This window comes from Apaloderma vittatum, unplaced genomic scaffold, assembly GCF_000703405.1.
Source record: "Apaloderma vittatum isolate BGI_N311 unplaced genomic scaffold, ASM70340v1 scaffold27990, whole genome shotgun sequence".
Classification (NCBI taxonomy): domain Eukaryota; kingdom Metazoa; phylum Chordata; class Aves; order Trogoniformes; family Trogonidae; genus Apaloderma; species Apaloderma vittatum.
The window spans coordinates 9,432-21,759 of record NW_009694407.1 but is presented as its reverse complement, the minus strand read 5'-3'; the positions used below and the strand labels follow the sequence as shown (position 1 = coordinate 21,759).

The 12,328-nt window shown below is 41.2% G+C and overlaps 1 protein-coding gene across 1 annotated transcript in view; it reads right to left on the bottom strand.

The window, feature by feature from the left end:
- Positions 1-289: 289 nt before the first annotated feature.
- The window catches only part of RTEL1 (regulator of telomere elongation helicase 1), a gene marked incomplete at its 3' end in the record, with an annotated part of 21,017 nt that continues 8,978 nt past the window's right edge, over positions 290-12,328 (bottom strand). Inside the window, exons 13-22 of the mRNA XM_009867558.1 lie at positions 11,168-11,223; positions 9,482-9,556; positions 9,235-9,316; positions 5,906-6,038; positions 5,646-5,759; positions 3,819-3,859; positions 3,553-3,638; positions 2,720-2,797; positions 1,925-2,002; positions 290-438 (exon numbers count right to left, since the gene is read on the bottom strand). Of these exons, the coding sequence (XP_009865860.1) occupies positions 290-438; positions 1,925-2,002; positions 2,720-2,797; positions 3,553-3,638; positions 3,819-3,859; positions 5,646-5,759; positions 5,906-6,038; positions 9,235-9,316; positions 9,482-9,556; positions 11,168-11,223 (892 nt within the window). The remainder of the gene's footprint in view (positions 439-1,924; positions 2,003-2,719; positions 2,798-3,552; positions 3,639-3,818; positions 3,860-5,645; positions 5,760-5,905; positions 6,039-9,234; positions 9,317-9,481; positions 9,557-11,167; positions 11,224-12,328) is intronic.

The window sequence follows — 12,328 nt, the reverse complement described above, 5'->3', positions numbered from 1 at the left end:
GTCGCTGACAAAGATGCTGAACAGCCCTGGAACCAGAGCAGAGCTCTGAGGAACACCGCTTGTCACTGGTCTCCACGTGGACATCGAGCCATTGGCCACAACTCTCAGTGCAACCCTCTAGCCAGTTCCTTATCCACCGAGTGGTCCATCCGTCAAGCCCCCATCTCTCCATCTTAGAGACAAGGATGTCACGTGGGACAGCATCAAATGCCTCGGACAAGTCTAGGGAGACAGAGGGGCAAACAACAGGACAAACCTGCAAACAGCCAACAGGGAAAAGCTGCCCCACATTACCTGTGCACCTGCACCGCTTCTTCTCATTTCATCCAGGAACTGCATCTTTAAAATGATCCTGGGATCTTTACAAGGGGGAAATGGAAGCCCAGTAATGATGACTCCTCGTCCGTTTATGTCTGCAAAATCCAGGCCTTCGCTGGCCTGAAGAGAGAATGTTTTCCATTATCAATTGGATGCGAAGTGATGTTTCAGAGCAATTCAGCAGTTATTGCCCTTTTTTCTCTCCATTAAGTTAAATCCCCAGCCAAGTGTACTTTATGAATACATTACGAAGAGTTTCAATTTGATTTTTTGCTTTTACTACCAGGACTTTAAACTTTGCTTTTTCCTACAGGAGGTCCTGGCTCAGCCAACACCGCTAACATATCTGTCTTGTTCCTGGATAAGCAGAACAGCTCTACGCAGAAGATGTCTTAAGCTTCAGCCACTACTTCTGTTTTAAACCTTCCATGACCCGAACTTTTAACAAGATGTGAAAGGAGCACGAGGCTCTCTGACATTAAAAAAAAGGAACAGAGTCATTTCAAAGCAGTACCAGCGAGCTACCAGAAACCTGCTCAGGATTCACCAGACTACAGCGTCTCATCCACCAGCTTTGCTGCTCGCACGCTCTCAGGTGCTTTGTAACTCGTGCTCCCTGTGCATGCTCACGTCCCATGCCGGGCTGGCAAATCATTTTGTAAAACGAACACCAACCACAGAAAACCCGTGGGAACCTACTGTCAACGGAAAAGCTGAGCGACAACCCAGGAGGGTATCTGGAAGCAACGGCTGAGAAGAGAAGTAGTTTCAGAGCTTCTGACATATCTCTTTTGGTTCGTCTTCCCAGCTATTTCCGATTTGGCAGTCACACCATTAACCTTGTGGCTACAACAAGCTAAAGTCTGCCTTTCAGCTGCACGTGACTGCACCGTGTGGTCCCTCCGCAGCCTCTGTTCCTCTCAGGGTAACAGGCTGTTGTTGGAAGGAGAAGCATATCCAGCTGAAAGTCCCACCCAAAAAGAGCTACATCTTCTCTTTGCAGATCCAACAGCTGCTTTGGAGATGGAGACTGAAAGTTCAAAAGAAGTTTGAACCTTCTCTCTGTACACAGTAAAGAGCGGCCAAAAGGTAAGTAATTTATCATTTTGCAAACATTTCCACTGAACCACAGATCATCTTGCCAGCACTTGAAAATGCAAATGAAAGGCCATGAAACATGTCCAGAGGACCTGAAGTCACTGGATATTTTTTAAAAGCTAAGCAATACTTTTTGGTTTTCAGCAGTGTTGTTCTAACATGTTTGATTACAACTGTTTCTTTTAGTTCTCCTCCAGAACAGTTGTTCTCAACTAATGGGCTGATTTTTTGGTGAGCAGCCAACAGGAAACATAACAATGATGCTCATCCCCTTTAAAGAACTCAAAGATGCATCCCTTTAATAAAAATAAAATGGAAGGAGGCCTACGTAAACTTGACATAATTTTGAAAAGGCTTCAGGGCAGCCTACTCCTCCTAGGTTTTTTTCCACATACAATCAAGTAACTGTGCAACAGAAGCAGATTGAAATCCAGAATGATAGGGTTTTTTTCCCTCCCATCACCTATATAATCTGAGCTCACACAAAATAAGTTCTCAGTGACATTACCTTCCCCCGACACACTGCCAAAAAAGCGGCTCCGTTGGACTTGGGAGATGCAACTTTATCATAGTAGGCATCTATTACCTAAAAGATACAACTAGTTGAAGCCAGAGTAGAAATAGCATTATCCTTATGCATAAGTATGCATAAGTAGAAAGCTGTTCTAGCTAAATCTGACTTGTACATTAAGGTCTAAAATGCAATTAATTTAACTTAGTGTAATTTTCTTTACTAATTGCAAATGTGAGAAGCCACTTGCTTAGTAAAATTCTTGCATTACTGTGAGATCTTGGATACATCTGGGTAACCATAAAAGATTATTGTCAGTACTTTTGATGAGAAGGTAGAACATGGACTGTCCTTTGTTTCTGCAGATCCTTGAGTAAAACAGGCAAACCAGGGAAGCAATCTGCAGGTATCATTTACTCTTAAGAAGCAAACAGAGCAGCTGTAAATAAACAAGATGACACTGCACAACTCCTGAATTGCAACAAGCTGGTAGGAAGTGTCCAGCAGAACATTTAAAGATGCCGCTGGCTGAAGTGACAGTATCCACCCCCCATTACTCAGCACATATGTACATCAGCCACTGTTCCTCCACGGGATTTCTGGTGAAGGCTGCACCCTGCACAACTGACCAAAAGAGTAAAGGAACAGAACTATACTTCAAAGTAGCTCTCAAGGAGTTTTAACTTTATCCTAGGATAAAATCTGTGTGTTTCACACCCAAACACATCTTAGAGAAGGTACATGAATATAAAAAGAGTTTCTGAAAACATTGCAGAAACGTAACGTGAATACCTCTGAAAAGCTTCCTTTGTTCCTGGGTTCCACAAACATTGGCTTCGCTTCTTCTATTCTCTTAGCAAAATCACGCTCCTGTTCAACAGAGAATGAACGTATCAGAAACAGCCACGTGAAAAGTGAGCACAGGAGCAGAACTGCCCACAGGGAAGGAAACGCTCAGCAGCTGTCACCACAGACGTCCCCAGTACAGCCTGTTCCTCTCTCACCAAACAGAGGAAGAGACGGAAGCAGAAACACGCAATCCTAACAACACCCACAGCAACTCCTTGCGGTTCGTGCAACTTGGACATCGTGTGGATGGAGGATCCATTTCTTTCCAACTTGCACCAACAGCCACCTCCCAGAGACCGCTCCACAGCGCAACAGCCCCGGCGTTCCCTTCCAAGGAGAAGGAGCGTTTAAATCAGCCCTGTTTTACCAACCCGCGTCAGGAGCACTCAAGTCCCAAGCACCGCAGCCAACAAAAGGTACGGCTGCAACAGTTACAAATGGAAGAGAAATGCTCATATTGGGATTTCTCACCCCACCCTTAAGAATTGAAGCACTTGGCCCAACTCTAATTTGGATTTTTAGTAAAAAGAAGCCTGGTGAAATCAAATGAACTCTGAGATCAGATCAGATGAGATAATCTATTACTTTGGGTTTGGTTTCTACAATGCTGCATTTCAGTGTATCGTGATCAAAAGAGAAGAAGCCTGATGGAGGTTTTTAATTTTGCAAATTCCTTACTACCAAAGAATTTTTAATGAACACTGTTAGATAGCAAAACTACAAACCGTTCAACACGTGTAACTGAACCAGCCGAAGAGGCAGAGCCATTAACGTACCCTCCAATATTCCAGGCTCTTATCCATGACAGGATACGATGGGAAGAACACCAACAGTCCGTGCGGCACCACTCGCACAAGATTACCTGCAACAAGACAGGTGAGGGTGAGGCTCAAGGTATGTTCATCCTGAGATGGAGCACACAGACTGCAGAGGTTCCTTCCAAAATCTTGTCTACCTTCTCACATGAATGTTGTATTAGAAGTTGATTGTTTGGGGTTTTTACAATAACTTCAATAATCTTGTAGTCAAGGTATAAACTTACCAACTGTTTTCCCCAGAGAAGATAAATAATCTTCCGAAAATCTACAAAGAAGAAGAATCAAGAAACATCATTGTATTTTCTTTTCTGTTCTTCACACATATCAGCTTCCTCTGACATTCAGATAAAACAGCACATCCATAATCTCAGCTGCTCTCCTTTCCGCAGCAAGTACCCACACCAAGCACAAAAAATGAGTTATATCTTGACTACACTTTACTACTACACATACTACATGACTACACATACATATTACTATTAATATACTTAATATTAGCATTGAAGATCACCTAACCTTCAATATTATCAAAATGTAACAAGTAGAAATGGGCAGCCGTAGGAGTTCGATGATTAATACCAACAACTGAAGGGTGAAGTTTTGCCAGAAAAGCCTGAAGATGCTGCCAAGGCTGACTAACGTTACAGCTATTTAAAATAATAATTAATTAGGTGTGGTAAGGCTGCAGGGGCAAAAAGGATGAAATTGGTTACTATGGTTTTTATTTACTCATAGCATAAGCAAAGCAAATCACTTTTTCTTTGAATGAAAAGGTACTGATCTACGATGAGCAGCATGTCTCTTTCAGCCCTTCCTGAAAAGTCACTTGTTCTCTCATGCCTTTGTTTCTTTCTTTTTAATGCCCTGTGGTTTTGCATACTGTTTTCTCAGGAAACCTATATATATAGAAAAAAAAACCAACACAACAGAACATACTTATTTTAAGACCTATGAATACCCTAATACCACTCAGATGTTGTCAAAACACAGCAAGCACTGTGAATTTCCTTCCTTCAAAAGAAAAAAAAAAATACACTAGCCCTGAGGGGAGATCCCTGACCTTCCCCCTTCAAAGACAACAAAATACACTGAAACAGCACCCTAAGTTTCTAAACATCAAAAATACAGTCTGAGAGTTTTCCAGACTTTCTCTTCCCTATAAAAATCAATCACAAGGGCTGAACTCTTTCCAGTTGTGCAGAATGCCTGGCATTTTTCTTTTTTATTTTTCCCCCCTCAGTGAAACTCCTTTGAGCTCTGCGTTTTGTTTTTTAATTATTTTTCTGTACGGCTGAAAAAACATAAGTCTGGCCTACAGTAGGATAAATTATAGACAAACGTCTGGCTGAGAATTCAGCAATGTTGAAATTGAAATGAGATTTAAGGACATGCCCACACAAAAAAATATGAGCACTACAGGAAGAAAAAGTTAGGTGGAAGAACATGCGGATCGCACACAACGAACTGGCCCGCATTTCAAAACACTGCAGGAGGATTACATCCCTAACTAAAGCACTAGCACTGATGTGATGCCAACTCTTTAACAACTTCAGAGAGCTGGCAAGCCCAGAAACTTCTGCCATATGCACACTAAAGCACAAAAACACCTTTTAAAACCATAAGCAGAGATGTCAATGAGTATCACTGGATGTTTATTTCATTGTATCGTTACTCATTATATCCGTGAGTATCAACAAAAGTCGATATACAATGAAAACAAGCTTTGGTGTTCCTCACTTGCAGGAAATTCTGCTGGCAGCAGAAGCACTGTCTACTCCGGAGAGCAGAAAGACCCAGGCAAAATCATGAAAGATCAGAGGAAAGCAAGAAAAAAAAGTGATGATGAAAAGCTTGGCAAATATTTGGATGTTTTCCTTAGTAATGCAACGCAGATAAAAAAAGCGAGGCCAGTCACACGAACAGGCAAGTCCAAGGTGAAATCAGAAAGTCAGTGAGTAGGTCAGGGACACTACAGAGACACTTATTTCACAAGCTCTCCTGAGGGTAGAATCCAAGACTTCAAAGCAGAATTCCACGTGGGAGTTCATTACCTTTTCTCGTAGTTGGAAGTAAGCTCAGTTCCATCAGGGCCCTTTGGAAGGATCCCAACCCAGAGCTGGTGCTTATCGATAACGTGAGGATTCTCCAAGCAAACAGGAAAAGGGCTAAAGAAACACAAAAGTAAGATCCCAGTTATACTCACTGTATAATTCCCTACTGGATACCTGCCCAGAACACTCAAAAATACGGAGAGAAAACCTAAAGTCACAAGAACAGGGCATTGGAACCATTTGCACATTAACGTACTTACATCTGCATTTCCATTGTAAATGATGAGAGGGGGGAGAGAGTCCCACTAGTGAGGATAATTGTCCTTACTCCCTGTCGAACAAGCTCATGCATGCTGTATCCAGGGCTGAAACACCAATAGCTTAAGGTCTTTCCTGTAATAAACAAAGACAAGACACCAAGAAGCAAGTCTGTCAGTGGAAAAAACTAGAATATGATTAGTACCATGGCACACTGCGTCTCAGCTTCTGAAAGTTAAATCTCCAGGATCTGAAGCTAAAATTCCAGATGTATGGTAGGTTCTGCTTTGGTCCTTCCCTGATTTAATTACCATACCTGTCTGAAATATAGTCATTGCTCCCTCACACCTTAAGTAGATTATACTTTTAATCAGAAGAAGGTTATAGAAAAGACAGAGCATCAGAGCTTTTTGTTGGCAAGTAGTGGGCAGATCGAGCAGCTAAAAACTGCTCAGTCCTCCATCCACTGATTCATGTCCCGCTGCCACGGCCGACTGGAAGAGGAAGCAGGGCAGAAGAACAGCAGAATACTGGGATGAAGGACAAACGACTGAAGTTACTCAAAAATATTTAAAAAAAAAAGAAGAGAAAGACACTCCAAACACCAAAGACAAGTCCACCCCTTGGGCTCAAATCTCTTGTGGGATGGGGATATACAAACGTGCACGACGCTGAAAATCTGGGATAATAAATTAGCACCAGATAGAAAGAAAACCAGATAAAGCGCTCCAGTCAGGTCTTCCATTGCTCAGCTTATGGCTGTGCCACAGCTGGTCTTGTTGAAAACATAGCACCAGCTTTTCAGGGACAATCAGAGCAGCCGAATAAAGCATTAGCTTTTGTTTCTGTGTTTGATTCAGTTCAGCATCAGTTTCAGGTTAAAGAAAAAAAACCAGACAACTAGCATCCCCATCTTGTGTGTGTCTTTTAAACATACACACTTTGTTCAAAGACTCCATTTCCAAAAAGGAGCCGAGGGTTTCAGGAAATCCCCAGTAATACATGCCCAGTGAGTCACTTACTGCTTAGAAGTACATGAGAACATGTACTTTAAGCTAAAGTTTTATCTTTTCATCTCATTTGGGCAAATCCATGCCAACGATGTCAGGATTCTAGAAGAATTGCATCCCAAAATTTAGCAAATTCTGTATCTCTTTAATTCACCCTAAGAACCGGTGCAAATTACAGTTCGGCTCTGTGCATAGGGAGGCCAGCAAGTACCTACAGACAAGAGCAAAGTCGTTTATGTCAGGAGCTTAAGAAATTCCAGCAAAAGAGGCAAGCCTTGTCGATACAGGGTCGTCCAAAAGAGAGCACGAACCACTCACATTTGTCTCACCAATGCTGCGTTTGAGCTACACCTCCCCGAACCCCTGCAGGATCGCTGCGAGGCACTGGCTGCCCAGTTCTTGGAGGAGCTGGCACTGCAGTCCAGCTTCAGCCCACAATTACATCTTTAAGCTTAATGATATTAAACCTGTTTCAAAGGTCCCGTTCACCAGCAGGGAGGGTTGGATGTTACACAAAGTAGATCTCGGATTTTTCCATTGCTAATACAAGGATGGCTACTCTACACAGGAACAGTTTGTGGATAGTTTACAACACGACTTAGAGCAAACCAAGAGCATTTTACCTTAACATAAAGCTACAACAGCTCAATAGTGTGTTCCTGAGTGGCACCTCAGAACCAAAAGCCATCCCAAGCTCTGTCGCTTCTCATGTAATTGGTTTGTAGAGAACTATCCTCAAGCAAATAATTTCCACAAAATCCTTTTTCTTCAAAGGTTTGCATCGTTTCTGTGCGATCTGCCTATTTCATCCAGCTCATCAATTAATGAAAACTCAAACACCTCACGAATAATCTACATAATTTCTATACAATCTTCCATATCACTATGGGAAACTGGAGCCCTGATCAGTCTTGGCCTCTGCTAGGTCTGAACCTAGTGCAAGTCTCAACAAATTAATAATCTCTTGCATAGGTACTTGAAAATACTGTTGTAATTTGAAAAGCAAATATATTAGTACGTGTCTACTAAATCTTAAAAGAATTCTCCTTTGTATTGTTTCGGTGTATAAATCCTCCACATTATGCCATAAATCTAAAGTGTCTCCATTAGCCTTTTCCTGGATATATATTTAACAAGATCTCTTTAGAATTATTCCTGTAACTTCAAAATCCAATTGAGCAATATTTCAGGAAAATAATATTTGCAGATTACCAAAGAGCAGCCTTCTGCTCATAAACAGAACAGAATTCACTTTGTGGAAACACTTAAGGAGGCGTTATGTGCAAACTCATTGAACTCACGGAAATTCATTCTTTGAGGAATGTTACTTTTGTCCTTAAGAAAAGGACTTCTGTGAAACACATTCTCAAGAGCATTTACCTGGGTAATTAAGTAGATACGATGCAAGGCAGTCACCAAGATCCTTGGAGGTGGGAGGAGAGAGACAAGGAGAGGGAGAAATTTCGGTTCAACAAGGACTTGAAAAGTATAGTTGAGACTGAAACCATCAAGAAGTGACAACGCGCCCTGAAGAACATAGGGACTTGCTCAAAAAAAGGTTCTGTCTCAGAGAAGACAACGGTGCCCTGAGGCTGTTCAGCTGGCATGGGATTTTCTGGCTAAGAATCCTGGGGCATCACATGAGCCTTTACCAATCAATTCTAACTCCTCCACTCCATATGAGTAATTTCAAGAGAGATTAAGAACTTTCATGGAATTTAGGCTTATAATACTTTTGGCACACGTCTTCAGTGTCGTATCAATACATGAACCTCCTTCTTATAAAAGGCAATTACAGCCTTAGCAACACCAATTTTGTGCTAGAGACACCACAGTTATACAAAGAAATACAGCTGACGTGAGGAAAATAGAACATTTCATAAACCTCAATGGCAATCCTGCAGGAGGGTTTCCCACTCTTGGGCTGGTCTGAAGATTTTTTTTCTACACCAATACAAGCAACCATTCCACAATGGAGATTATTCCCAGCTCTACAAGGAACACTACACCATTTCGTTTTAAACACTGGGGTTTTTTGCCTACAGATAGATCTGGGAGCATGCCCTGGCTGAGTTTGTCTGTTCAGCCCTTTCCTCCTCAGAGTAGTTTTTAACATTCAAGGCAACACAGGTGGTGTTTCACTGAACAGTCCTACAGTGACATTCCAAAATTTGCCAGGACTCCCTGTTCACAAACGTCAAGTAATGCAGATGGGGATGTCTTCAATTGTTTTCTCTTATTTCAACCAGAAAGGAGCAGTTGAGCAGTTTTTCCAGTCCAGCTTTTGCATGAGCTCCCCTGCTAAAACCGGAGTCCTGTACCTTGTTTTTTCGTAGACGATGAATTCCAGAGATCTGTCCTTTGTTTCTTCTTCTGATTACCGTTATCCAGATGAATATGCACCTGAGGGAAAACCACCATCAACATTTCCTGGAAGAATTTACAGATCCTCCCTGTAACCAACATCATAATTTGCTACACTATCCATATCCTGCTGAGTCTTGGATACGCTAAGCACAGACATGAAATGTCAGCGGGGAAAAATGTAGAAGATAAAGCATCCCGTACCTTATAATATCTAGACACCAACTGACGCGGTACGAAAGCTGTTGTGCCTTCTGGAGGATCAATGTTGAACACTGTCTGGAAAATGGATGCAAACAAATGGGAAGATTTAACAACTTTTTCCAACAAAATCCCCACCATACCTCTGCGCTGAGAAGTATCTCCACAAAAGTTACTGCTGTGAACACCTTAAATATCTCTCCTTGCTCCTGGTAATTAAGTAGAGAACCTTGAATAAATAAATTTTTTACAGGCAATTCCTGCTAACCACACAGCATTGTTCTAAAAACACGCTACACATTCATGAGATCAGTCACCACTGAGTGTTAAAGAACCTTTTGATTCCCTTCGTTTAAAGTTTCAGCCATGATACCCCACAACTAATAATACCCCAAATCAAAAAAAAGCAACTTGTAATCATTATCTAGTTGTCCACATATTGAATTAAAAGCTTCTATCGACTCTTTGAGTCAGGCTTCTCTCTCTTTCCTGCATGCGATGTCTTCTGACTAAGGGAGATGTTGGTTCAAACATATGGCATTCCAATAAATCTTCAATGAAAACAGCTGTGGTTCTCAAATATTTGTAACTTCTGATAATTTTTCTAAACGAAATTTCTTTAGACATTTAAAAGGAGTTATCCAAGCTCATAAAAGTGTCAGCTAGTTGCAACAAGAAAGCTGATCTTCAGAGCCAGATGATTTAAACCCTCCCAGTTTAATAAAAATGGACACAAAATCCTATATAAACAGTCATAATCTTAGGAAGGGAAAAAGTGCGAATGTTATAAATCCAGCAGCAAAAAAGGAAAACTGAAGTACATAGTCAGTACTGCACCCAGACAGAACAGAATTTCATTACAATTCTTCTAAGAAGTGTTGTGGAAATAAGCAAGCGTATTGAGGAAGGTAAAAAAAAAAAAAAAAAAAAAAAGAAAAAAGAGTTTGTTGGCTGCCGCCAAAGGCAGAGCTGGACACAGAAGTAATTCACTTTTCAGATTAAATAAATTGTTGTGTTCTTCTCCTCATTTTTGCTCCTTCACAGATATTACTCTCCTCGTGACTCCATCTTCATTACTGTATCACCTTCTCCAACACTCTTCTCCTCCCTATAAATATAAGTTCCTTGTAAGCAGCACATTTTCCAGAAAAAGATCTACGTCATCGAGGATTTCTGAAGAAGCCTGGCACCTAATCTATTAGGCAGGTTACCAATGAGAGGAACAAAACCAGAGAACTACAAAGAGATTGAACGTTGCCAACCACAACTGACTTCAACATCATGGAATTTCTTGCATCAGCAGTTGAATTATAATTTTTAATTTTTAAAAAACCAACATTAATCAAAGACAGAAAAGTAATGATTACATACATTAAGTTGTCATCTGCATCATCACCCTCCAACTAAAGATGTGGAGGGCAAAAAAGATCTTAAATTATCTGTTGTTTGTTTTTTGACCCTTGGTCTGTTCTGTTATTTCATGAGAAGGTCTCCTATTCCCAGATGCTGCTGCCAGAAAGTAAACGGCTCAGTAACCCAGCTCCACCTGGTGGGGGCTAAAACCAGACAAATTTAAACTGAGCATCTCCAAAAGGGGACATCAAATCTGTAAAGGAACAACCTGGGCAAAAATTGAAGCAGACCACCCCATTAGGCAGCAGCTTTCTGGAAGAAGCATTAATTATTTACCTGGATAATATCCAAGAGCTTATGCAATCCGGATGTGTTCATGAATATCCTAGTATCTAGAGAGAACCAGGTATGATTATTTTACAACACAAATATACACCCATTCGTACATATCCACACCTGAACACAACACTGAACACAACTTGAAAACGTTATCTGAAAAAAACAGATTATCACAAGTTTTTCATCATTATTCAAGCTGCAAGGAGAAAGATAAAACTGGCATTCCAAAGGAAGCTTCACGTCTCTGACGCAGTGGGAAGCTGTATCTGAGACAATTACACACATTTCTTGAGGCTCCTTGACAGTACAAATTGGAAAGAAGATAATTAAGACAAGAAAAAGCAAGTTATAACTGTTTGGTTACTTTTTCAAAAGCTTACACAACTGGTATTAGTCTCATGGAGAAAAAAAGAATGGAAAACCGACTACCCCGTCACGCAGAGACGCAAAACCAACCTTTGCTCTAGCTGCTAATAGCCCTTTACAACCACCTCCAAGCTTCTAGTGTGCTTAAAACAGTGACTATGGAGGAGCCATTAAAATAACATATGAAGCACAAGATGAGAATCTGACCACGGAAATGCAGCTGTTAAGCCCAGAGTACAAAGAGTCTGAAAGGAGAAGATGCTAGGACAAGAAAATAGGAAGGCTACCCGAGCTGTCAGACGATGCACGTGGAGAACCAGCAGTTTATATTCTAGACTTCGCGGAGGGGGTTCGCTCTCCTCAACGCTTCTACTCCTAGTAAGAACTAACCAAATCGTTTTCTTAGAACGTGTAGAAGTTGAGAGATTTTTCTTTGCAGAGAGGCAAATTAAGAACAAGCTGCTAACAGACAGCAGAACAGAAGCTAGCTACATCAAGAAAAAAAGAACCACATTATGTGATTCCCAGCTTTCCTGTTTCCTAAGTCCACGAGCAGGGAAGAACTCAAGACACCAGAAGTGCCATCAGCAAAATGTCAACAAGTTCCACCACACAGTCCTTGGGTTTGGAGAAAAATAGTGTTGTGTGTAAGAATGCTCTGCATATGCACATGTATGTACACATGTCTGTGCAAGGTTTTAACACAAAGCAGTTCTTATAACTAGTTCTGTTGCAGGACCAGACATAAAACACACTTCCCTGCAGAGGACTTTGCAGCAAGTCATAAAAAAA